Source organism: Rana temporaria, chromosome 7 (genome assembly GCF_905171775.1).
Source record: "Rana temporaria chromosome 7, aRanTem1.1, whole genome shotgun sequence".
Classification (NCBI taxonomy): domain Eukaryota; kingdom Metazoa; phylum Chordata; class Amphibia; order Anura; family Ranidae; genus Rana; species Rana temporaria.
In genome coordinates, this window is record NC_053495.1 from 200,689,511 (window position 1) to 200,713,152 (window position 23,642).

General features: G+C 41.6%; 1 protein-coding gene across 7 annotated transcripts in view; it reads right to left on the reverse strand.

The window, feature by feature from the left end:
- NFIA (nuclear factor I A) overlaps positions 1–23,642 on the reverse strand; it is a 455,247-nt gene that overhangs the window by 401,733 nt on the left and 29,872 nt on the right. For 3 of the 7 annotated variants that reach the window (XM_040360816.1, XM_040360813.1, XM_040360812.1), the window contains exon 2: positions 15,502–16,033. In XM_040360816.1, the coding sequence (XP_040216750.1) occupies positions 15,502–16,033 (532 nt within the window). Of the gene's footprint in view, positions 1–15,501; positions 16,034–22,166; positions 22,336–22,355; positions 22,854–23,642 lie in introns of those variants that run through there. The other 4 variants (XM_040360811.1, XM_040360809.1, XM_040360814.1 and 1 more) reach the window with 4 other exon arrangements.

The following is a 23,642-nucleotide window of genomic DNA, read 5'->3' on the forward strand; positions in this document are numbered from 1 at the left end:
ACACTGTCCACTTTCAAATACCCCTGAACTGCTCTCCAGCACATAGTGCCCACTGTCATACTTTCCACACTTCTCTCCTGCACACACTGCCCACTGTCAAATACCCCTGAACTCCTCTACAGTTTTTTTCTGCTAAAACTGCTTCCTGTCATGTGCCAGTATGCTGTGCAACCTCCCACTGATGCTCCTGTGTGTTGTGGTGAGGTTACAGTGCGGTGCAAGGTGCTAGAACCAGCATGTTGCATTTTCAGCAGATCAAATTTTCAAATTCAGAGTCATTCAGAACCCTAGGATGCATTTCCTTCCTACCAGCTTTAGTTCAGACATAGCCCTGGGCCGATTTTCCTTCTTACCATCATATAAAGTCAACGACCAGCTTTAGTCCAGACATAACCCTGGACCGATTTTCCTTCTTGCCATCCTATATACTAGTCTACGACCAGCTTTAGTCCAGACATAACCCTGGGCCGATTTTCCTTCTTGCCATCCTATATACTAGTCTACGACCAGCTTTAGTCTAGACATAACCCTGGGCCTATTTTCCATCTTGCCATCATATAAAGTCTACGACCAACTTAAGTCCAGTCATAACCCTGGGCTGCATTTCCATCTTGCCATCATTTAAAATCTACGACCATCTTTAGTCCAAACATAACTCTGGGGGGGGCGTGGCCGGGATGTAGAGAGGAACGGACGTGCTAAGCTTGTGCTCCTGCCATCCGTGCACAGTATCCGTCCCCATCCTCGCTTCCAAGAGCCATCCTGCTCAGCAAAATTCTCCCTCCTGTCTGGGGGGCTCCCCCGGTCCTCCCGATGCCCGGCAAGCGCAACTCGGCTAAGAAGGTGACGAGTTATTCGTCCCGTTTTCCGCCGCTGACCACACGCGCGGCGGCCATCTTGGAGCCTTCCTCATCTTCTCCGGCCTCGGTAGCGGTGCAGACAGAGTCCTGGATGGCGGATCTTGAGGCCCTGGACCTGGAGGAGTCACAGATGGAGGTGAGGAGTCCCCCGGGGCAGCTGGAAGGCCGATCCACCGCCGCGATCCTGGCGGCCATCGCAGACAGCAAATCCTCTGTAGAGGGTAAGATAGACACGCTGGCTATAGAGTGTGGGCTCATAAGGCAGGACATGGATAAATTCAGGGGCCGCCTGTCTGAGGCAGAGCAACGATTGTCAGTAATGGAGGACACAGTGGCTTCCACCTCTCATTCTGTTGGGGAACTGCAACAGCAGGTCAGAGTCCTGATGGCCCGTTCTGAAGATGCCGAGAACCGCCTGCGCCGCAATAATGTGCGGGTGGTTGGGCTCCCTGAGGGCGCAGAGGGCGCCAACCCGGTGGAGTTTGCAGAATCCTTCTTTAAAGACCTTCTGGACCTGCGGAACCTGTCACCTGTATATGTGGTGGAACGCGCCCACAGGGTACCTGCCGGTAGGAGGCCTGCGGGCGCATGGCCGCGTGCCTTCCTTGTCCGCCTGCTTAACTTCAGGGACCGGGACACGATCCTGGCCGAAGCCCGTAAACACCCTGACCTGAAACATGAAAATGCTGTGATTCACCTGTATCCTGACTTCTCACAAGAGCTGCAGAAGAAGCGGCGCTCCTTCACAGACGTCCGTCGTCGCTTGAGAGAGAAGGGCCTGGTATACAGCATGCTCTACCCTAGCCGTCTGAAGGTGATTCACAGGGGCTCAGCAAAATTTTTTGATTCTCCGATGGAAGCGGTGGATTGGCTGGATTCACTGGCCTGAGGAGGTATTGAGGTGGCGATGTGATCGACCAGGGAGGAGAAGTCACTTACCTGTCTACGATGTCCTTGCTGGGAGCAGTGGTTCCATGTTGCAGTGTTTGAATGATATGCTCCGGTTACACTTTGTTGTGGAACTCCATAGCTGAAAGCTGGTTGAAATGCTACGAGCGGTCAATCATCCGTTCCGGACAGGAGCAGCAGGTACGGTTAAGCACGGATTGAAAATCCCGCGTGATTCCCTGAAACCCCCCACAACTTTTTTTTTTTTTCTCTTTTTTGAAGTGGATGGACTTTTGAGACGTTCCACGGCTGTTCTATACGTTTTGGGTACAAAGTTTCTCCGGCGGTAAAACCGTTTTTTAGTTTGGTTCGCCTGGAGCAAACAGGGCGTTGGGGCTTGTGTGATGTTTTTTTCACTGTATTTTTGCCAGATGTTTTTAATTTTTCTTACTGGCATGTTTTGTTTCCCCCCCCCCTCTTTTTTTTACCTCTCCCCCCCCCCCTTCCTTTTTTTACCCTTGGGACATTGACTTTTTGCCTTCACCTTTCCTCTGCTATGGGGCTTCGCCCCATGTGCGTGTTACAGTGTGTGATACCCTTCATGACATGTATATTGAACCATTGAAATATGTTACCCTGTGGCTCTCTGTGTCCAGACTCCCCCCCCCTGACTGGCTGGATTCGTGTGCCCCTCCTGTCCTTCAAATATTTTTCTTTTCCAGACCCAATGAATGATATCAAACTAGTATCGTGGAATGTCCGCGGTTTAAACTCTAAATTCAAACGCTCTTTAGTCTTACAGTACCTCAAATCCCTGAACCCCCATATTGTCCTCCTGCAGGAAACCCACCTGGTGGGTAGTAAAACCCTTTCCCTGAACAGGAGCTGGATACAGAGGGCAGTGCACTCCACTTACTCCTCATACGCCAGAGGTGTGGTCATCTTGCTGCATAAGAAATTGCAATGTAATATAGAGCATGTGGTGACGGACCCTCAAGGGAGGTATGCTATTGTAGTCCTCACAGTAGACTCTCAGCTGTTGGCTATAGCAAATGTTTACATCCCCCCCCCCTTTCACAAGGAGGTGTTGTACCTGATTTTAGAGAAGATTGCCACCTTTGGTCCACTAAAATTGCTAGTGGCTGGGGATTTTAATAATGTGATCGATTATGAGCTGGACACTTCTAACCCGAACCGGGTGCGGAATCTGGATCTCGGGCACTGGGCAGATGTGGCGGCTTTGGAGGAGGTGTGGCGGTGGAAACATCCTGGTGAGAGAGGTTACTCCTATCTTTCCCACGTCAGCTCATCCTCCTCCCGTATTGATCTGGCCTTTGCGAATCCGACCCTCCTGCCGCTGGTGACCGATGTTGGTTACCTGGCCGGGGGTCTCTCGGATCACACCCCCTTGCAGGTGACGCTGTGCCGCCCTGGGGGGGGTAGCCGGAGGATCTGGAGACTACACCCGGGGTGGGTTGATGAACCATCGGTTGAGCCGCTGGTTGCCGGCCATATTGCTGAGTACTGGGAGGTCAATGACGGCTCTACGGGTGGGCACATGGTATGGGATGCATTTAAAGCGTCCACCCGGGGTGTGTACATTGCTGCTATCAAGGCTGCTAGGACTGAGAAGAATTCAGAGTCGAAGGCGCTCCAGGTCCATGAGGTTCGGTGTGCGAAGGCTCATGCTGAGGCGCCCTCTGCCTCCACACTTGCGGAGTTGCAGATGGCCAGAAGGGCCTTCTTGGTTCATCAGCAATCTCTTACGCAATGCATGTTTAAATGTAAGGCGGAAGACTTATTTGAGAAGGGGGACAAGAACGGAAAATTGCTGGCATACTTAGCGGCAGATGCTAGGCCTCATGTGGCAATTCCTTGCATACACACGGCAGGAGGAGCCTTGGTGGGGGACAGGGAGGGGATAATGCAGGCTTTTGTGTCCTACTACTCTGACCTCTATGCGGCTATCCCACAGTATGACAATCAGGTTCTGACGGACCTGCTGGACTCCTTTCCGATCCCGGTGTTGCCTGGGGAGGCGGTGGAGCTCCTGGAGGCTCCTTTTTCTCCTAAGGAGCTGACTGTGGCTATTGCTTCCTTCCCAAATGGAAAGGCACCGGGTCCTGATGGGATTCCGGCAGAGTGGTACAAGACTTACTCTGATGTGGTCTCGCACAGGTTGCTGACCCTCTACAGGGAATGTTTGGAGGTGGGAAGTTTGCCCCCCTCGTGGTACGAGGCCCAGGTGGTTGTGCTTCCCAAACCAGGGAAGGACCCCCTCCATTGTTCCTCATATAGGCCAATTGCTCTACTGAATATGGACCTAAAAATTTTGACCAAGATGTTAGCTAATAGGTTGATGCCCTGCTTAGAACACTTAATTTCACCTGACCAGACAGGGTTCATGCCCAAGAAGGCTACAGATATTAACTTACGCAGAGTGTACGCCCACACACAGATTGACGGGGACATATCTCACGGGGGGGCCATGGTGTTTTTTCGATCTTGAGAAGGCGTTTGACTCCATTGATTGGGGCTACATGACCCAGGTACTGGAGCGTATGGGCTTCGGCCCTGTGTTCCTTAAATGGATATCATTGCTATATAGTAGTCCGGTGGCGGCAATTCGTTTAAATGGTGAGGTGTCGTGCACCTTCCCGGTATTCAGAGGCACCAGACAGGGGTGTCCCTTGTCACCGGGCTTATTTGCCCTGGTGATGGAACCCCTGGCAATTGCACTACGATCCTCGCCTCAAATTGAGGGAATCAAGGTGGGCACCTTGACTGAGTCACTAGCGCTTTACGCAGATGACCTGGTTTTGTTTCTGGGGGATACCGGTCCTTCCTTACATGCCGCACTTTCATTGATGAGCAGGTTCTCTGTGGTCTCGGGCCTCAAGGTCAACTGGACCAAGTCAAAAATCCTCCCACTCCGGTCCCATGTGTCGTCTAGACAAGCTGATCCTTCTAATCCCCTACAGTGGGTAACTCAGATTAGGTACCTGGGGTTACAAATTACGAACTCTGTGTCAGACTTTGTTAACCTCAATGTGTCCCCATTATTGAGCACTGTCTCCAGGAAGTTGAACTCCTGGAAGAATCTCCCCCTGTCCCTCATTGGTAGGGTCAATCTTATTAAAATGAAGATTCTCCCTCTCCTGCTTTATACACTTAGGAACACTCCGGTGTGGATCCCAAAGTCCATTTTTAGGGCCATAGATGGTATGATCTCCTCCTTCTTGTGGCAGGGTAATCTCCCTCGTCTCAAGTTGGCCATCCTGAAACAACCCTGGGGGGAGGGGGGTTTGGCGGTACCCGACTTCCATAGGTACTTCCTGGCAGGCCAGCTGACGGTTGCACACCGTTGGCTGACTTCTGCTCCGGACGATGCTGCGGTGTCGTTGGAGGCGGCTTGTGTGGGTTCCTATGAGGCGCTCTCCTACTTAGTTTATAGAGGCCCGAGGGCCCCTTACCCCTTGACGCACTCCATGAGGTCAGTGATCAGAGCATGGTCTGTGGCACAAGAACTGAGGCCTTCTGATCGCCTCACCCTCTCCCCCAAAACGCCTCTATGGAGAAACCCTAATTTGTCACACTTTCTGGACTACCCGGACCCGGTGGTGTGGGCGGCCTATGGGATAAAGACCTTAAGTCACATTGTGGGGAACGGTATACTTCTGACGTTTGATGAACTAAAGGCGCGCTATGACCTTCCCAATACCCATTTCTTTAGGTTCCTGCAGTTGCGCCATGCATTCCTGGCTCAATTTGGTGGGGTCCCTTTGACTTTAGAGATCGGGGATTTGGAATCGCTGGCCCGTAGCGAATCACTTCCTAAGACGGTATCTAGCATCTATCAGGAGCTCTTTCAGGACACTACCAAGCTGCTGTCGCCCTGCAGGAGTGCTTGGGTGGCTGTAGCCCCGGGACTGGACAGGGACGACTGGGACGATGTCTGGGGGGCGGCATTTCAGGCCCTGGTCTCCACTAGGGACAGGCTTATACACTACAAGTTCTTGCATAGGATATACCTGACCCCGGCCAGACTGGCTAGAATGTTCGGAGGTCAGGGCTCTGCCTGCTGGCGGTGCTCCATGCCCTCTGCCGGTTTTATGCATGTCTTCTGGGATTGCCCCCAGATCAGGGCATACTGGCAGGAGGTGGTAGATTGCATTAGGTCGGTCACCTCTATCTCGATCCCCATGACTGTGGAGGTGTGTTTGCTGCAACTAGTTGAACCCCTGGCCACGACCAGGGCTATAAGGACTCTTCTCATTCTGCTGCTTTTTTATGCCAAAAAAAGAATCATCCTTTCATGGAAGAGCTCCTCAGCCCCAACGGTGACAGCCTGGAAGGTGTTAGTCAACAAAGCCATCCCATTCTATAAGGCAACTTACTTGAATAGAGGGGCTTTGACCAAGTTTGATAAGGTATGGGGGGGCTGGATGGCCTCTGTGGATACAGTGTCAGATTAAGCTGGATGGGTAGGAGGCATGCGGGGTCTGACGGCTGAGGGGGTCAGGGAAATTGTGAGTAGGGGCGCAGGATATGTCTCATGATGACTGTTCACTTTGAAGAGGGTACTTGTTACTATGCTATTATGGAGGGGTTCGGTCCTCCATGATGGAGTGCGAGCATCCGTCTCTTAGCTCGGTACTGGGGTCAAGGGTCGGCAAGAAGGCGTTATTTATACTGTGTAAGGGGGAACGGTCAAGCTTGGACTTCATTGCATTATAATCCATCTCATTACATTTGACCGGTGTTGAATATGTCTAATGCAAGCATTTGTCCCCCCCCCCCCTTTTTTTTTTTTTTTTTTTTTTTTTTTTTTCTTTTTTATTATTCTTTCTTCCCTCTTCTTCCCCCCACCCCCCCCCCCCCCTCCCCCTTTTCTTTTGGTTGGGTTTTGGTTTGTACACCGGTCTATGTGTCATGACCGGTAACTGTTGGTCGCGTTTGTGGCCTGTTATTGTGTATGTGTCTTGAAAAATTCAATAAAAATAATTTTACAAAAAAAAAAAAAAAATTTTAAAAAAAAAAACATAACTCTGGGGCTATTTTCCTTCTTGCCATCCTTTAAAATCTACGACCAGCTAAGACCAGCTTTAGTCCAGACATAACCCTGGGCTGCATTTCCTTCTTGCTGTCAGATAAAGCCCACAACCAGCTTGAGTCCAAACATAATCGTGGGCCAATTTTCCTTCTTGCCATCCTATAAAGTCTACGACTAGCTTTAGTCCAGACACAACCCTGGGCTTATTTTCCATCTTGCCATCCTATAAAGTCTACGACCAACTTAAGTCCAGTCATAACCCTGGGCTGCATTTCCTTCTTGCCATCCTATAAAGTCTACAACCAGCTTTAGTCCAAACATAACCCTGGGCCTATTTTACTTCTTGCCATCCCAAAAAATCTACGACCAGCGAAGACCAGCTTTAGTCCAGACATAACCCTGGGCTGCATTTCCTTCTTGCCATCATATAAAGCCCAAAACCAGCTTTAGTCCTGATATAACCCTGGGCCGATTTTCCTTTTTGCCATCATGTAAAGTCTATGACCAGCTTTAGTCCAGACATAACCGTGGGCCTATTTTACTTCTTGCCATCCTATAAAATCTACGACCAGCGAAGACCAGCTTTAGTCCAGACATAACCCTTGGATGCATTTCCTTCTTGCCATCAGATAAAACCCACGACCAGCTTTAGTCCAGACATAACTCTGCGCTGCATTTCCTTCTTGCCATCCTATAAAGTCTACAACCAGCTTTAGTCCAAACATAACCATAGGCCTATTTTCCTTCTTGCCACCATATAAAGTCTTTGACCAGCTTTAGTCCAGACATACTCCTGGGCCTATTTTCTTTCTTGCCACCATATCAAAGGACCAGCTTAAGCTTAAGTCCAGACATACTCCTGGGCCTAATTTCCTTCTTGGCTTGCCATCATATAAAGTCTACGACCAACTTTAGCCCTGACATAACCCTTGGCCGATTTTCCTTCTTGAATTCATAAATGGCATAGCCAATAAATTCATAGTCAACAAAGCCAAGCCATAGTCAATATTTCAATAGAGACATGGTCAATAGAGACGGTCCTCATTTATAGAACGCATAGGGATGTTCTTTCCTGAGCTCTCTCTTTCTGACGCTCTCTGTTTTCTGTGTGGGTTTGGTTGTAGAACACACACACACCGCTGCTTTGCCATCAAATGCCAATCATTTTTACAGCCGATATCAGAAGGAAAAATAGAATAAAAAAATAAAAAAATAGCAGTAAAATATGGACGCTCCTTTACGATATATAAAACTTTGGTAGTGCGTACCTGCTGTCTTATCATTGCATTAAAAATATAAAAAATAAATAAAAAATCCACACTGATAAACAAGACTCACGTTGGTTTTTGCAGCTTAAAAAAAATATATATATCTTTTATATTTTTACAAGCGTGAAAACGTTTTGATGTAAACAGCGAGCTGCCACTAACTTGGCTCCGACAAAGGCTGCCTTGCCTGGTTTACTGAGAGGAAGAGACTCGCGGATCAGGTGTCAGACTCATTGTTTGGTTGCCAGAATATATATCCATCCAGTTTTCTGCTGCTGCTAACTTTTCTTAACAAATCTGACCTCAGAGGAAATCAAACCACTTCAAAAAGAATCTTTTTTTTTTTTTTTTCCCTTAAGACTTGCCCACGTTAGCCAAAGTAGCACCCACAGCTGCAATTCTCCAAACGGTATTTCTTGCGGTTGACTGGCTACAAATGATCAAAGGTTAAATTTTTATCTCGGAGGTCAACTGCTTGGTGGCAAAGGTCGTGACCTTAACAACTTAAATGTGACTTAGGCACGTGCCTGCCTTAACTCCTCATCTGGATACAGATTGTCCATCTTTGGAAAAGTCATAAATTAGATTTTTTTTTTATTACTCCCACTAGCAAAAAAAAAAAACATAAAATAGGAGAGACATTTAATTCCTGTAGAGAGACGTATAAAAAAAAATATGAAATGCAATAAATTTTAGATTAGGAAAATTTTACACCTGCCCTTGTTTAGGCAGATAGCAGTTCCTAATTAGTAGTCTTGACAGTTTTTTTTTGTTGTTATCATAATCCACATCCTTTGACGTGCGCAAGTTTTGCTTTGAATTGTTGGCAAGTTTTTAAACTGAAACACGTTTGAAATATTCGCCATCAGCAGTAGGATAGTAGGATATTTAATAATCAAATTAAAATATTATGGGCCAGATTCAGGTACAAATGCGGCGGCGTAACGTATCGTCTTTACGTTACACCACCGCAAGTTTTCCTCGTAAGTGCTTGATTCACAAAGCACTTGAGTATAAACTTGCGGCGGAGTAACGTAAAGACGTCCGGCGCCAAACATTCTGCGCATGCTCGTTAGTAAATTTCCCGACGTGCTTTGCACGAAATTACGGCGCCCCGACGTGTTTGTGAATGGCGACGTGCGTAACGTACTTACGCCGAACAAAAAAAAATTCAAATTTGACGCGGGAACGACAGCCATACTTTAACATGGCTGGTGTAAAGTTAAGCCATGAAAAAGCAGGCTTAACTTTGCGACGGGAAAAAACGACGTAACGCACGCGAGTAGCTTCGTGGATCGCCGTAAAAGCTAATTTGCATACCCGACGCTGGAAAACGACGCAAACTCAACCCAGCGGCGGCCGAAGTATTGCAGCCTAAGATCCGAAGGCGTACGAAGCCGTACGCCTGTCGGATCTTAGCCAAAAGCCGTCGTATCTTGTTTGTGAATCACAAATTAAGATACGACGCGGCAAATTTGAAAATACGCCGGCGTATCAGTAGATACTCCGGCGTATTTCTTCTGTTAATCTGGCCCTATATTTATAGTCCCAAAAATAAAAGATAATTATAATTGCCTCACATAGAAAAAGAGAAAAAAAAATAAGGGGGCGCTGAACCTAAAAAAAAAAAAGTTACTTTCTCCAAAACACAGCGGGTCTGTGTAAAAAAAATAAAAATAAAGAAATAAAAAATCTGGTCTGTTAAAAATATACAAAAAAATTTAATAAAAAAACAGAACTTAAGAGAACCGGTTCACAAAGGGGCGGCACGACTTTGGGGGCGACTCGGCAAGGCGATCTCAAGATGACTTGAGAGGCGACTTGCAAAATGACTTCTGTATTGAAGTCAATGCAAGTCGCCCCCAAAGTTGTACAAGAACCTTTTTCTAAGTCGGAGCGTCTTGCGCCGCTCCTATTAGAACGGTTCTATTGAACAGAGCGGAACGCGACTTGTCAGGCAGCTGAGTCGCCTGACGAGTCGCCCCTGTGTGAACTGGCTCTTAAAGAAAAAAAAGAGTTACTTGCTCCAAAACACGGCGGGTCTGGGTGAAAAAATAAATATAAAAAAGGAGTGGTTAAAAATATACAAAAAAATGTAAAATGAAATAAAAATAAAAAACAAGCTTTAATTATCATTATTATTATTATCATAAATATTATTATCTCTATTTAAATATGTAATCATTATTATTTAATTATTATTATCATTACTTAATTGTCATTATTGCTCGATTGAGAAATAACAATTTTCTGAAGTTTACAAATCAGCTAATAATTGACATGTCCATATGTATTTACATAGATTGAAAAAAGACATAAGTCCATCTAAAGTCCAACCAAAGAAAAAAAAAATGAACCTTAGATTGTAAGCTCCTTGAGGGCAGGGACTGGTGTGAATGTGCAATATATGTGTAAAGTGCTACGTAAATTTACGGCGCTATATAAGTACCTGTAATATATAAATAAAATTAAAAATAAATACACTCAAAACCTCCAGAAACACAGCCCTACACCCAAATTAGATTCAGGGGCAGGCAAAAAAATAAATAAAAATGCTTAAAGCATGGTCCAATTTTGTAAAATATTGAGAGATTGCACAATTTTGAGCCAAATCTGAACCCCCGAAACAAATCCCGCAACCTGCGACACCTATACAGGTTGAAAAACAGACACAAGTGACAAGTCTATCTAGTTCAACCAATAAAAAAATAAAAAAATACATTGAAAACCTCACAGCGACAGCGCTATATAAGTACCTGTAATATATAAATAAACAAATAAATAAATACACTCAAAACCCCAGAACTAGAGCCCCCCCCCCCCCAAAGTAGATTCAGGGGCAGGCAAAAAAAAATGCTTAAAGCATGGTCAAATTTTTAAAAGTACCGTAATTATGTAAAATATTGAGAGATTGCACAATTTTGGCCAAATCTGAACCCCGAGACAAAACCCGCAACCTGCGACACCTGTACAGGTTGAAAAACAGGTACAAGTCCATCTAGTTCAACCAATAAAAACATAAAAAAAAAAAAAAACACATTGAAAACCTCACACGTTAACAAAACCCTACACAGCGACGGCGCTATATAAGTACCTGTAATATATAAACAAATAAATAAATAAATACACTCAAAACCTCCAGAAACAGAGCCCTACGCCCAAAGAAGATCCAGAGGAAGGCAAAAAAAAATTGAGAGAATCTTTGGCAAAATCGGCATTGTGTGGCAAAACCCACAACACTTAGGCCTCGTACACACGACCGAGAAACTCGACGGGCGAAACACATCGTTTTGCTCGTCGAGTTCCTTGTTAGGCTGTCGAGGATCTCGGCGAGCCAAATTTCCCCATTCCCGTGGAGGAAAAAGAAGACATGCTCTCTTTTTGGCTCGACGAGATCCTCGACAGTTTCCTCGTGGAAAAGTGTACACACGACCGGTTTCCTCGGCAAAAAAAAAAAAACAGCAAGTTTCTTGCTGGTTTTTGCCGAGAAACTCGGTCGTGTGTACGAGGCCTAATGTAGGCCTATTTAATAGCAAATGAACTTCCAATGGACAAATTCATCTAGAAATGTTGCACCACTGACAAGTTTTCTCTAACTTTAGTGGCTCTAAGTTATTAAACATAAAAACAGCAAAAAATATTACACCACAAAAAAAAAAATCTTAGAAAGAAAGAAAGAAAGAGTAGTTAACATAGTGCAGTTTGGTGGATCTGAAGGCAATAAACCAACCAATGGAATGCCCTGCATGCTTGACGGTAAACGGACGGTAAATAAAACTGACACTTGACAGGTGATGAGGTACTAGCTGGTATCAAGTACTTTATAAATCCTGGGCACTGAATGGTTCAAGTACCGTAAAATACAGACAAATAACATTGCCGTTCAATCATCCAACCTACTCCGACAAAGGCTGTGGCCTACATACCAAACCCAACCAACTCGGCCCCCTCAAACTCCAATGAGATAAGCTGTCCGGCTTTCCTGCTCAGAGTATATATTTATTAAAAACCGGGGGCGGGCTATGTACGTGCTTTCCCCTGCATTAGAATTATGATTAATTACATTACACTTAACAGTGGATTAAGCCTTTTAAAACGCCAGCGGATTTTCCTACGTTACGAAAAAGAAGCACAGTCCAAACTTTTGTTTACACAAGTCTGTCCTGAAATGTCTCCTGTTCCCGCAGGCCAATCTCGCAAGCCAACAATGAGGCAACACCGTTTTGGCGACAAACTAGAAAGCACGGGGACACTTGCGCACGACATAGGACAACGTAGATTAGGGACGGGAAAAATGCAAAAGTCAACCAGAAAACTATTTTTGGCCTTTTTTTTTTATTTTTTTTATTCATGCACGTTTAAATGGGGAGATGAATTAGAACCCCTGTCAGTTTTTATTGCTGTCTGTGTCCCCCATTAGGGAGATTCACCCTCTCCATTTGTCCTGTTTACCATTATTAATGAAAGTGAAAGTAAAAATAAAACCCCAAATTTGTGGTTGTCCACAGAAAAATAAAAGAGGGGATATATTCAATTGGGGAGACTAGTTCTGGTGACCTGCGGGTCACCCAAGAGATTTCCTTAATTTGCAGGGATTTCCTCTCACTTCCTGTTTGGCTATGGGACAGGAAGTGAAGATAAGAATCCCTCAATGGGACAAAGACGGCAAAATAAACCTTATAGGGGCTATAACCAGTGCTGAGACAAGGCCATCCAGCACCCAGGGCAAAGCTGCAAAACTACACCCCCCCCATTCCCTTAGGGTAAGGTTGCCCCCATTCCTGCAATAAAACAATGTTCCCAGGGCAGCCGCCCCCATCCCTGCAATAAAACATTTTGCCCAGGGCAGCCGCCACCATCCCTGCAATAAAACATTTTGCCCAGGGCAGCCGCCCCCATCCCTGCAATAAAACATTTTGCCCAGGGCAGCCGCCCCCATCCCTGCAATAAAACATTGTTCCCAGGGTAGCCGCCCCCATCCCTGCAATAAAACATTTTGCCCAGGGCAGCCGCCCCCATCCCTGCAATAAAACATTGTTCCCAGGGTAGCCGCCCCCATCCCTGCAATAAAACATTTTGCCCAGGGCAGCCGCCCCCATCCCTGCAATAAAATATTGTGCCCAGGGCAGCCCACCCATTGTCCCGGCCCTGGTTATAACCCTCCCTTACTGTATCCAAAATGAAAAAAAAAATTGCCTACAGTTCTACTTTAAAGCCAAAATAAACCGTATATATTTTTTTGTACAGGGAATTATTTGTTGCTGATCTATTTATATTTACTGAACGACACCACAGATCAAACAGGTGGCTACAAATCCGCACTGAGGCAAGGACTGGTACAAAAAGCAAACTTGTGTTCAAAGACCTTACGGGGGTAAGGTTGACTTACAGTATAACTAAAGGCAAAACTTTTTTTTTAGTTTTGGATAGAGTGGAGAGGTGTTTGAACCCCTGTCAGTTTGTATTGCTGTCTGTGCCCCCCCTTAAGGAGATTCACCATCTCTATGTGTCCTGTTACCATTATCACTGAAAGTGAAAGTAAAAGAAAATCCCAAATTTGGGGTTGTCCGCAGAAAAGTACTAGAGGGAAAGTCTTCCAATGGAGACACCAGTTCAAGTGACCTGTGGGGTCCCCAAGGGATTCCCTTCATTTGCAAGGATTTCCTCTCACTTCCTGTTTGGCTATTGGACAGGAAGTGAAGGGACAATGATGACAAAAATAAACCCTACGGGGTTATAACCCTCCCTTAGTCTATCCAAATGGTGAAAAAAAATAAAAAATTTGCCTATAGTTCTACTTGAAAGACTTTTTTTTAACCCAACTGGTTGCTTCAAACATAAAACACAAGTTCACTGTTATGGTAAAACTTTTAATAAACCTAGAACTCAAGAGCTATTTCACCAACCCTACCGATTGACATCGTGGGTAAATCAGCCATAAAATGAATCTTTCGCAGAGGAACCAACAACCGAGCTCCCTCCAAAGGCCAGTCATTCAACTGATGCCAAGGCCATGTTGATGGGGAGGTTCTACGTTCGGACAAGACTACAGATAGGTTAGCTCCACCTAAATGTGGGCTGGACAATTACCAGCAGCCAAATAGCCAATAAGGTTGATTCACTAAAACTGGAGAGTGCAAAATGGAGTGCAGCTCTGCAGAGAAACCAATCCGTTTCCAGTTTTTTTTTGTCAAAGCTTAATTGAACCAGCTGACATGAGAAGCTTATTGGCTACCATGCACAGCTGTACCAGATTTTGAAGTTTTGGTAAATCAACCCCAATACTTCTCAAAATTTACAGCTGGCGCCTAACTTTTGAGGTTTTCTGTAGTTTTCCATGGAGCTGACTCCTGCATTGGAGAAACTGTCCTCTGAATTCCATGTTCATTTGTCCACTGCTCTGGCCTAAAACCCAGTTCCCCAAGTTGTGGCCACCTGACCGAAGCCACGGCAAAGACCATCTGTCCATCCTCTGGAGGACTCAAGATTCAGTTCTCCACTTGATTTTTGAATTCAGGTCTTCTTTTTATAACCTCAAGTTCTAAAAAGCAAAGAGAGTACCAAATTCCTGGCACCTATCTCGAACTTAGGAATGCAGGTGTTCTTTTTATAGCCTCAAGTTCTAAAAAGCAAAGGAAGAGAATACCCAATTCCTTGCACCTATCTCGAACTTAGGTCAACCTAAAAATTACTTGATTTTTGAATGCGGGTCTTCTTTTTATAACCTCAAGTTCTAAAAAGTAAAGGAAGAGAGTACCGAATTCCTGGCACCTATCTCGAACTTAGGAATGCAGGTGTTCTTTTTATAACCTCAAGTTCTAAAAAGCAAAGGAAGAGAATACCCAATTCCTTGCACCTATCTCGAACTTATGTCAACCTAAAAATTACTTGATTTTTGAATGCAGGTCTTCTATTTATAACGTCAAGTTCTAAAAAGAAAAAGTAGAGAGTACCAAATTCCTGGCACCTATCTCACACTTAGGTCAACCTAAAAATTACTTGATTTTGAATACAGGACTTATTTTTATAACCTCAAGTTCTAAAAAGCAAAGGAAGAGAATACCCAATTCCTTGCACCTATCTCAAACTCAGGTCAACCTAAAAATGACTTGCTTTTTTAACGTAGGTCTTCTTTTTATGACCTCAAGTTCTAAAAAGCAAAGGAAGAGAATACCCAATTCCTTGCACCTATCTCGAACTTAGGTCAACCTAAAAATTACTTGATTTTTGAATACAGGTTTTCTTTTTAGAACCTCACGTTCTAAAAAGCAAAGGTAAGAGAGTAACAAATTCCCACCACATACCTCAAACTTAGGTCAACCTAGAACGTTTTCAGTTGCCGCTACCAACATGCCAAAAATAAATGTAACGCAAAAATTCAACACATAAACAATAGCAACTGATAGTTCAAGAAGATAAAAGCGCCACTTACCTGCTGAGTGTACAAAGTAAGCCAAATACAAATCAAGTTCCTTCACAGAAACTCCTATGTGATGGGGCTGAACACAAAGCCCATGGTTAGAACACTGCGGAGACTTAACAAGGCGCTCCCCATCAGTACTTTCGAGAGGGATTCCTTTAAATAAAATCACCATCACCAGGTCTAGCCTCCAGACCTTGTCCGCCTGGCGAAGGCAGTCAATTCTTCTCATTTTTCCCTTCTGGTCGGGGTTAGACAGAACGCAACACGCGGATTTTTTACCGGTCACGGTGAGTACAAAATCCTCTCGATATTCCGGCCTGATATCTTTCCTTAACTTTGCCAGGAGACGGGACGCCCATTTCTGTTTGACTTCGGGTTTTTCGCTCAGCAACTCATCCTTCACGGCCCTTTCTTCCTCTTTCGACATGCGCTTTTCGTGCTTCTTGAAGTATTTTCGCTTTCGGGCTTGCAGGTTGAACCATGTGTAGGCAAAAGCGCGGACGTGGGGCAGAAGTGCTTCGATAAAGGGATGGAATTCATCCTGCAAAGAAGAAAAATAAAAAAATAAATAAAAAAAGAGGGATTGATATGAAAACTTAAAAACTATTTTTAAAACCTGCAGATGAAAACTAGTTCTTATTTACCGCTAAGGAGCAACTATTTATGTGCTAAAATTACAGGGAACCCGCAATCGGAGGAAGTATTTCCTGTAAAAATATCACTTCTAGGCCCATTTTCTGTGCGACAATATAAAAAAAAAAAAGGTGATTTCAGGACTTAGAGGCCGGCTAAGTGGTGACAAGCAGGCGTCGGGTTTTTTTTTTATCCACGTCCGTTTCTTTTGTTAATTGTACACAAAGACCCAGCACTTCCTTTTCACCCCAGCAAATGCATGAACATCAATATTTAAAAGTGGAATCACAAGGCAAGAGTCTAGGAGAGGAAAAAACGAGTTTACACCCACAAATTGACAGGGCGGCACAAGTAAAAATTTTCCTAACTTTTTTAAATTATTTTTCTATTGTTATTATTATAAACAGAACTCGGGGACACACGTGTCTCTACATACTCGTACAACTTGGCAAGGCTACAATCTTCACTGGCTGCTTTATGAATTTACATTTATTTTTAAAAAGGGAAAACTATATATATTATATATTTATATATAAATATATATATATATATATATATATATATATATATATATATATATATATATATTATATATATACATATATAAATATATATAAATATATATATATATATATATATATATATATATATATATATATTTTTTTTTTTTTATATATATATATATATATTGATAAATATATATAAAAAAATGATTAAGCAAAATCTACTGTACAATACCTCAAAAAAGGTCCATATTAAACACACTCAAGGATAAAAAAATAATACAAAAATAAATAAAAATAAAACCTTATAACAAATTAGCAACGTTATATAGGAAAGCCTAATTGTAATATATATTACAACACATTAAAAAATATATATATATGTATATATATATATTTGTACCATAAAAAAAAAAAAGACAAAATATGAAATATTGGGCCTACACCAACACATATCAATGTACATTGCATTAGTAATGGAAACCGGATTGCAAAGTATAAACGCAAGTCAAAACAAAAAGTTGAGGCCGTTATACTTAGGAGCTTGCAATTTATTCTTATTCTTATTATTCAGGATTTATATAGAGCGCCAACAGTTTTCACAGCGCTTTGCAAAATCCCCCCCCCCCCCCCAAAAATAAAAAATAAATAAAGTTATGGCTATTATACTTATGAGCTTGCAAACTGTTATTCTTATTATTATTCAGGATTTATATAGCGCCAACAGTTTGCACAGCGCTTTGCAAAATCCATGAGTTATAAACTCATAATTAAGACTATAATTTTTATATAATAATTAAAGAAGCCTCTCGTGGATTGCAATTTTGCAGACCTACTGCAATCTACAAGTACTTATGAGCTTGCAATCTATTATTATTATTATTATTATAATACAAGATTTATATAGCGCCAGTTTACACAACCCTTTGCAGAGTATATGAGTTATAAGGGCTTACAAACCCATAATTAAGGCTATAATTTTTACATAATAATCAAATAAGCATTAACATTTTTGGGACCTACTGCAATCTACAAGTACTTAGGAGCTTGCAATCTACTATTATTATACAAGATTTATATAGTGCCAACAGTTTGCACGGCCCTTTACAAAATGATGCATTATAAGGGCTTATAAACTCCTAATTTAGGCTAAAATTGTATTTATAAAATATTTAAAGAAGCTACCTGAGCTTTTTAATTTCCTGAACCTACTGTAATCTCCAAGTGCTTTACATTTTTTCACCTGCTTTGAAAGCAAAGGCGCTACAAGATTCTAGACCTTCAAGTTTGGCTGCATTAAAAAAAAAAAAAAAAGTTTGCAGAACATTTTGTGACAATTCATCAACTATTTATAAACCTGGGGCGGGTGCAAGAGTTTGCTATGTGTCAGAATTCTGCTGTTTAGGTAACAAAAAGAAAATATTACCAGTTTCAAAGCTATCATTTACAAATTGACACAAACACAAAGTAAAAAAAAAAAAATCATCAATAGTTTATAGGTTGACACAAAAAAAAAAAAAAAACAACAACGCCAACTCAAAAAATAAAATAAAATAACTAACGAGCTCAACACCAACTAATATAAAAACTAAATACAATAACTAATAACGAGCTCAACACTAACTCAAAAAAAGCAAAAAAGTAACTACAAAACCAGCTCGACACAAACTCAAAAAATGAAATAAAGTAACTAATAACGAGCTCAACACTAACTCAAAAAATTAAATAAAGTAATTAATAATGAGCTCAACACCAGCTCAAAAAAATAAAATAAAATAACTAATAACGAGCTCAACACCAACTCAAAAATTCTATAAAAAACTATGGGATCTATGGGAAAAAATGAAATAAAATCACATATATCGAGCTCAACACCAATTCTATAAAAAAACTATGGGATCTATGGGAAAAAATGAAATAAAATCCCAAATATCGAGCTCAACACCAACTCCAAAAATTAAATAAAGTAATTATTAATGAGCTCAACACCAACTCAAAAAAAAAAAAAAAATCACTAATAACGAGCTCAACACCAACTCAAAAATGTTATAAAAAAAACGATGGGATCTATGGGAAAAAATTAAATAAAATCACAAATATCGAGCTCAACACCAACTCCAAAAATTAAATAAAGTAATTAATAATGAGCTCAACACCAACTCAAAAAAATAAAATAAAATAACTAATAACGAGCTCAACACCAACTCAAAAATGTTATAAAAAAACTATGGGATCTATGGGAAAAAATTAAATAAAATCACAAATATCGAGCTCAACACCAACTCCAAAAATTAAATAAAGTAATTAATAATGAGCTCAACACCAACTCAAAAAAATTAAATAAAATAACTAATAACGAGCTCAACACCAACTCAAAAATTTTATAAAAAAACGATGGGATCTATGGGAAAAAATGAAATAAAATCACAAATATCGAGCTCAACACCAACTCCAAAAATTGTATAAAGTAATTAATAATGAGCTCAACACCAACTCAAAAAAATAAAAAAACTAACTAATAACGAGCTCAACACCAACTCAAAACATTTTATAAAAAAACGAATAAAGAGCTCAATACTAACTCAAAAAATTAAATACAATAACTAATAACGAGCTACAGATCCCATGATTACAATAAATATAAAAATGCCAAATGCATATGTAATGAAACTGAAGATAAATAGTGCTTTATTCATTTCATAGTAAATTATGTGCTGGTTTAACTAATCTAAGGATGATGAAGAAATTATTTGCGGAATTACAATTTATTTTTTTTAAAATGATACCCTCAAGCAATTTTTGAATGTGGGTTCTGATAAGGGGCCTTGCTATTCTTCACTGACAGTGCCAAGCTTTGTATAAAAGGAAGCACATTTTATATTTACACGTGGCTTGGAAAGAAAAAAAAAGTTTACATTTAATCCCGAACATTAATTATTCAGGAGCTATGGCTAGACTACGGTGCAAAGTTCGGTTTCAAGCACCATTTAAAAATATCTGCAAAAAAATCACAACAATTCACAAGATTGGCAGAATGGCAACTCCCACGACCTAAAGAGAAGTTTGCACATTACAATTGCTCAGCAAACTTTCACTCTCTCGACGTGAAAGTTTTGAGACGACACTAAACCGGCCCCAAGTGAACGCGGCAAGGCCCATATAATCCTGAGGCACACACTGCACTAGAAGGGAGCCTCTTCCTGCATTTTTCAAGCATGAATATCCATTTAAGAACAAAAATACCGCAAAATAAGTGACAGTAGAACGTCGCCGTACTTTATTTTTGGAAAAGAAGGCCAAATTATAATTTAAAGCAGAGCTATACTTTCTAAGGCTGCCTCTTTGTAAGTCTATAGGAAGGAGTTTGGAGGGGGGTCTGAGAAGGCTTGCAGACTTTACCTATACCGGGGAAAAAAAATCTCAGCATTAACCCAGCCAGTGCCAAAATGCATGCCTGACATTTCATACGGCAAAGGAGGAAAACCGGGACTGTCAGCAAAATTTGCAAAAAAAGTTAAAAAAAGAGTTCAAAACCTGTTAATTCTTACATTTTATTTTTGTGAAGCTATGGATCAATAATCAATGCATTAAGAACCTATTCATTTTCTAATTGTATTACTGTAAAGCTATGAATCAATAATCAATGAGTTAAAAAAAATCTATTATTTCTGTAAAGCTATGTATCAATAATCAATGAGTTAAAAAACCCTATTCAATCTCTAATATTATTTCTGTAAAGCTATGAATCAATGGGTTAAAAAAAAACTATTATTTCTGTAAAGCTATGTATCAATAATCAATGAGTTAAAACCCTATTCAATCTCTAATATTATTACTGTAAAGCTATGTATCAATAATCAATGAGTTAAAACCCTATTCAATCTCTAATATTATTTCTGTAAAGCTATTAATCAATAATCAATGAGTTAAAACCCTATTCAATCTCTAATTATATTTCTGTAAAGCTATGAATCAATAATCAATGAGTTAAAACCCTATTCAATCTCTAATATTATTTCTGTAAAGCTATGATTCAATAATCAATGAGTTTAAAACCTAAAGTTTCTGTAAAACTATGTATCAATAATCAATGTGTTAAAAACCTATTCAATCTCTAATATTATTTCTGTAAAGCTATGTATCAATAATCAATGAGTGTAAAACCTAAAGTTTCTGTAAAACTATGTATCAATAATCAATGAGTAAAAAACCTATTCATTACCTAATTTTATTTCTGTAAAGCTATGAATCAATAATCAATAAGTTAAAAACCTATTCATGCCCTAAATTAATTTCTGCAAAGCTATGAATATCAATAATCAATGAGTTTTAAAACCTAATATTTCTGTAAAGCTATGCATCAATAATCAATGAGTGAAAAACCTATTCATTCCCTAATTTTATTTCTGTAAAGCTATTAATCAATAACCAATGAGTTAAAACCCTAGTCATGCCCTAAGGTTATGTATCAATAATCAATGCCATCCAGTAATCAATTTACACTTGGACCTTTTGTACTAAATCATGACAACCGCCATAAAAAAATAAAATGCTAACAGCATATCAACGTTCACATAAAATAATAATAATAAAAAAAAAAAAAAAGGTTATATAAGGTCAACATTTCAGGTTCCATAAAATACATATAAATGAACACACTTTAAAAAGGCGAGATCTAGGACGCGCGACACCCGAGTTCTGTTTAAAGCAATAGCGATAAAAATTTAAGTTTACGCAGCGATTAACATATTTAAGTAATTCATTATATTAAAAAAAAAAAATAATAATTATTATAATAAATAAATATAAAATAAAAATAAATAAATTCACATTTTATACATGAACTTGGACGACAATACTTATTTTTGGAATTTTTTCCCCCAAAAAAAAAAATATGACCATGTGCTTAATATTTCTATAGAGATACTGTCAGGCCTAAAAATCCCAGCATGCCTTATGCTGGGCAATCGTGTTCCGAAAAAAAAAAATAATAATAATAAAAAAAACTGCAAGGTATTTAAATCCGTAAAAAAATATTTCTATAGAGATACTGTCTATAGGATAATGACTTATGCTGGGCAATCGTGTTCCGAAAAAAAAATAATAATAATAAAAAAAAATTGCAAGGTATTTAAATTCGTAAAAATATTTCTATAGAGATACTGTCAGGCCTAAAAATCCCAGCATGCCTTATGCTGGGCAATCGTGTTCCGAAAAAAAAAATAAAAAAAATTGCAAGGTACTTAAATCCGTAAAAATAAAAAAAATAACGATTAAAAAAAATAAAAAATCTTCGATGACTTGCTTGCTCCTAACATGTTATCACTTACTGTAGATTTTGGCAAGCAAGTCCTACTTTCCAAAGTGCTATTTCATTTTTTTTTTTTAATTACAGGTTGGCAAAATCATTTGTCACACACCCCTCAACCCAAAGGCAACGCCGGAGAAAGTGATAAGGCGACGGATTCCCGTCCCCGAAAAAAAAAGAATGCAATGAACAAGGAGAACATACGTAAGAGAGAGAGAAGTGCACAGTACCCAGACACTTGGCGCTGGCCAGGCGGAGGTGACCGGTGGCAGCAAGCCTCTAGATCCAGGAAGGAGTGTGAAGGGTCGCTCAGCCAAAGCCACTTCCACCTCACCTCCTGTGCCCGCTGCCAAGCCAAGTGCCATGAGGGCCCCCCCTCCTCCTCCCCCAGCGCCCGCCTGAAGTAGAGGAGACACTACCACAGGTCTTGTTCCGCACAAGGTGAGATCTGCTTGGTAGAAAAAGTTGCACGTGGATGTCATCCCCCTTGGGTGGTAGTCGGCGACTAGAGGGGGAGAGAGACGGCTCTGTACTGGCCCCGGGAACATAGACATGGCTCGGCCAGGACGGCCCCCACACGCACTCACACACACACACACTGGATGACTGACACACACTCACACGCACTCGCTGTGCGAGGAAATCATTTAATACATTGTACTGGGGAGAGCTGACACACACACTCACACACACACACACACACAGCCACTCGGGACTGCAAATCAGCAGCATGCACGCTAAGCAGCTACCATACGGCGTGCTGGACAAAGCAGCCAATGCACCGTGTGCCACCCGTCCAGCCTACTCTACACGCCGTGCAACTCAACCGGCGGCCAACGTGCCTCTCTACTACACACCGCAGCAACCACACCAAGCAAACTACTCCAAGTCACTGTCTCATGCAGACCCAACGCAGACTGCGCTGCCTTTCCTATTAACCCCTCGCTGTACTCGCTGCACTCGCTGCACTAAACCCCCCTCCACACCCCCCCCCTCCGCCTCTGCCCCAAGACCAACCAAGTGGCATGCCTACTGGGCTAGCACTAACTAGTTCACCTATACAGACGGGACCACCGACCCTACGTTATAATCAAGTTCAGCTCTTACACACACCAACGTCCATACCGGCACACCAGGGGGCTATAAGCAACAGCGACACGCTGACAGTGTTGCAAAAAAAGAAAAATTAACCACAATCCTGTTGCAAGTGATCCAACCCAATGAAACAAAAAAGCCTGACGCAATAAAAGACAATGTTTGCAAGTGACCCTGTTGCAAATAAGCCTGACGCTTGCGATAAAAAAATAAAAATAAACTATTGCAATTGATCCTGGCGCCGTTGCAAAAATAAGCCTGCCGCTGTTGCGAGTGTTGCAAAAAGGCTAGAAAAAGCCTGACGCTGTTGAGAATAAGCGTTACGCTGTTGAGAATAAGGCCTGACGCAGTGGCAAGTGTTGCAAAAGGCAAAAAAGAGCCTGAAGCTGTTGAGAATAAGTCTGACACAGTGGCAAGTGTTGCAAAAGGCAAAAAAAGCCAGACGCAATAAAATACACTGTTGCAAGTGACCCCTTTGCAAAGAAAACAACAACAACCTGACACAGTTGCAAATAACCCTGACGTTGTTAAAAATAAGCCTGACGCTGTTGAGAATAAGCCCGACGCTGATGAGAATAAGCCTGACGCTGTTGCAAGTGTTGCAAAAGGCA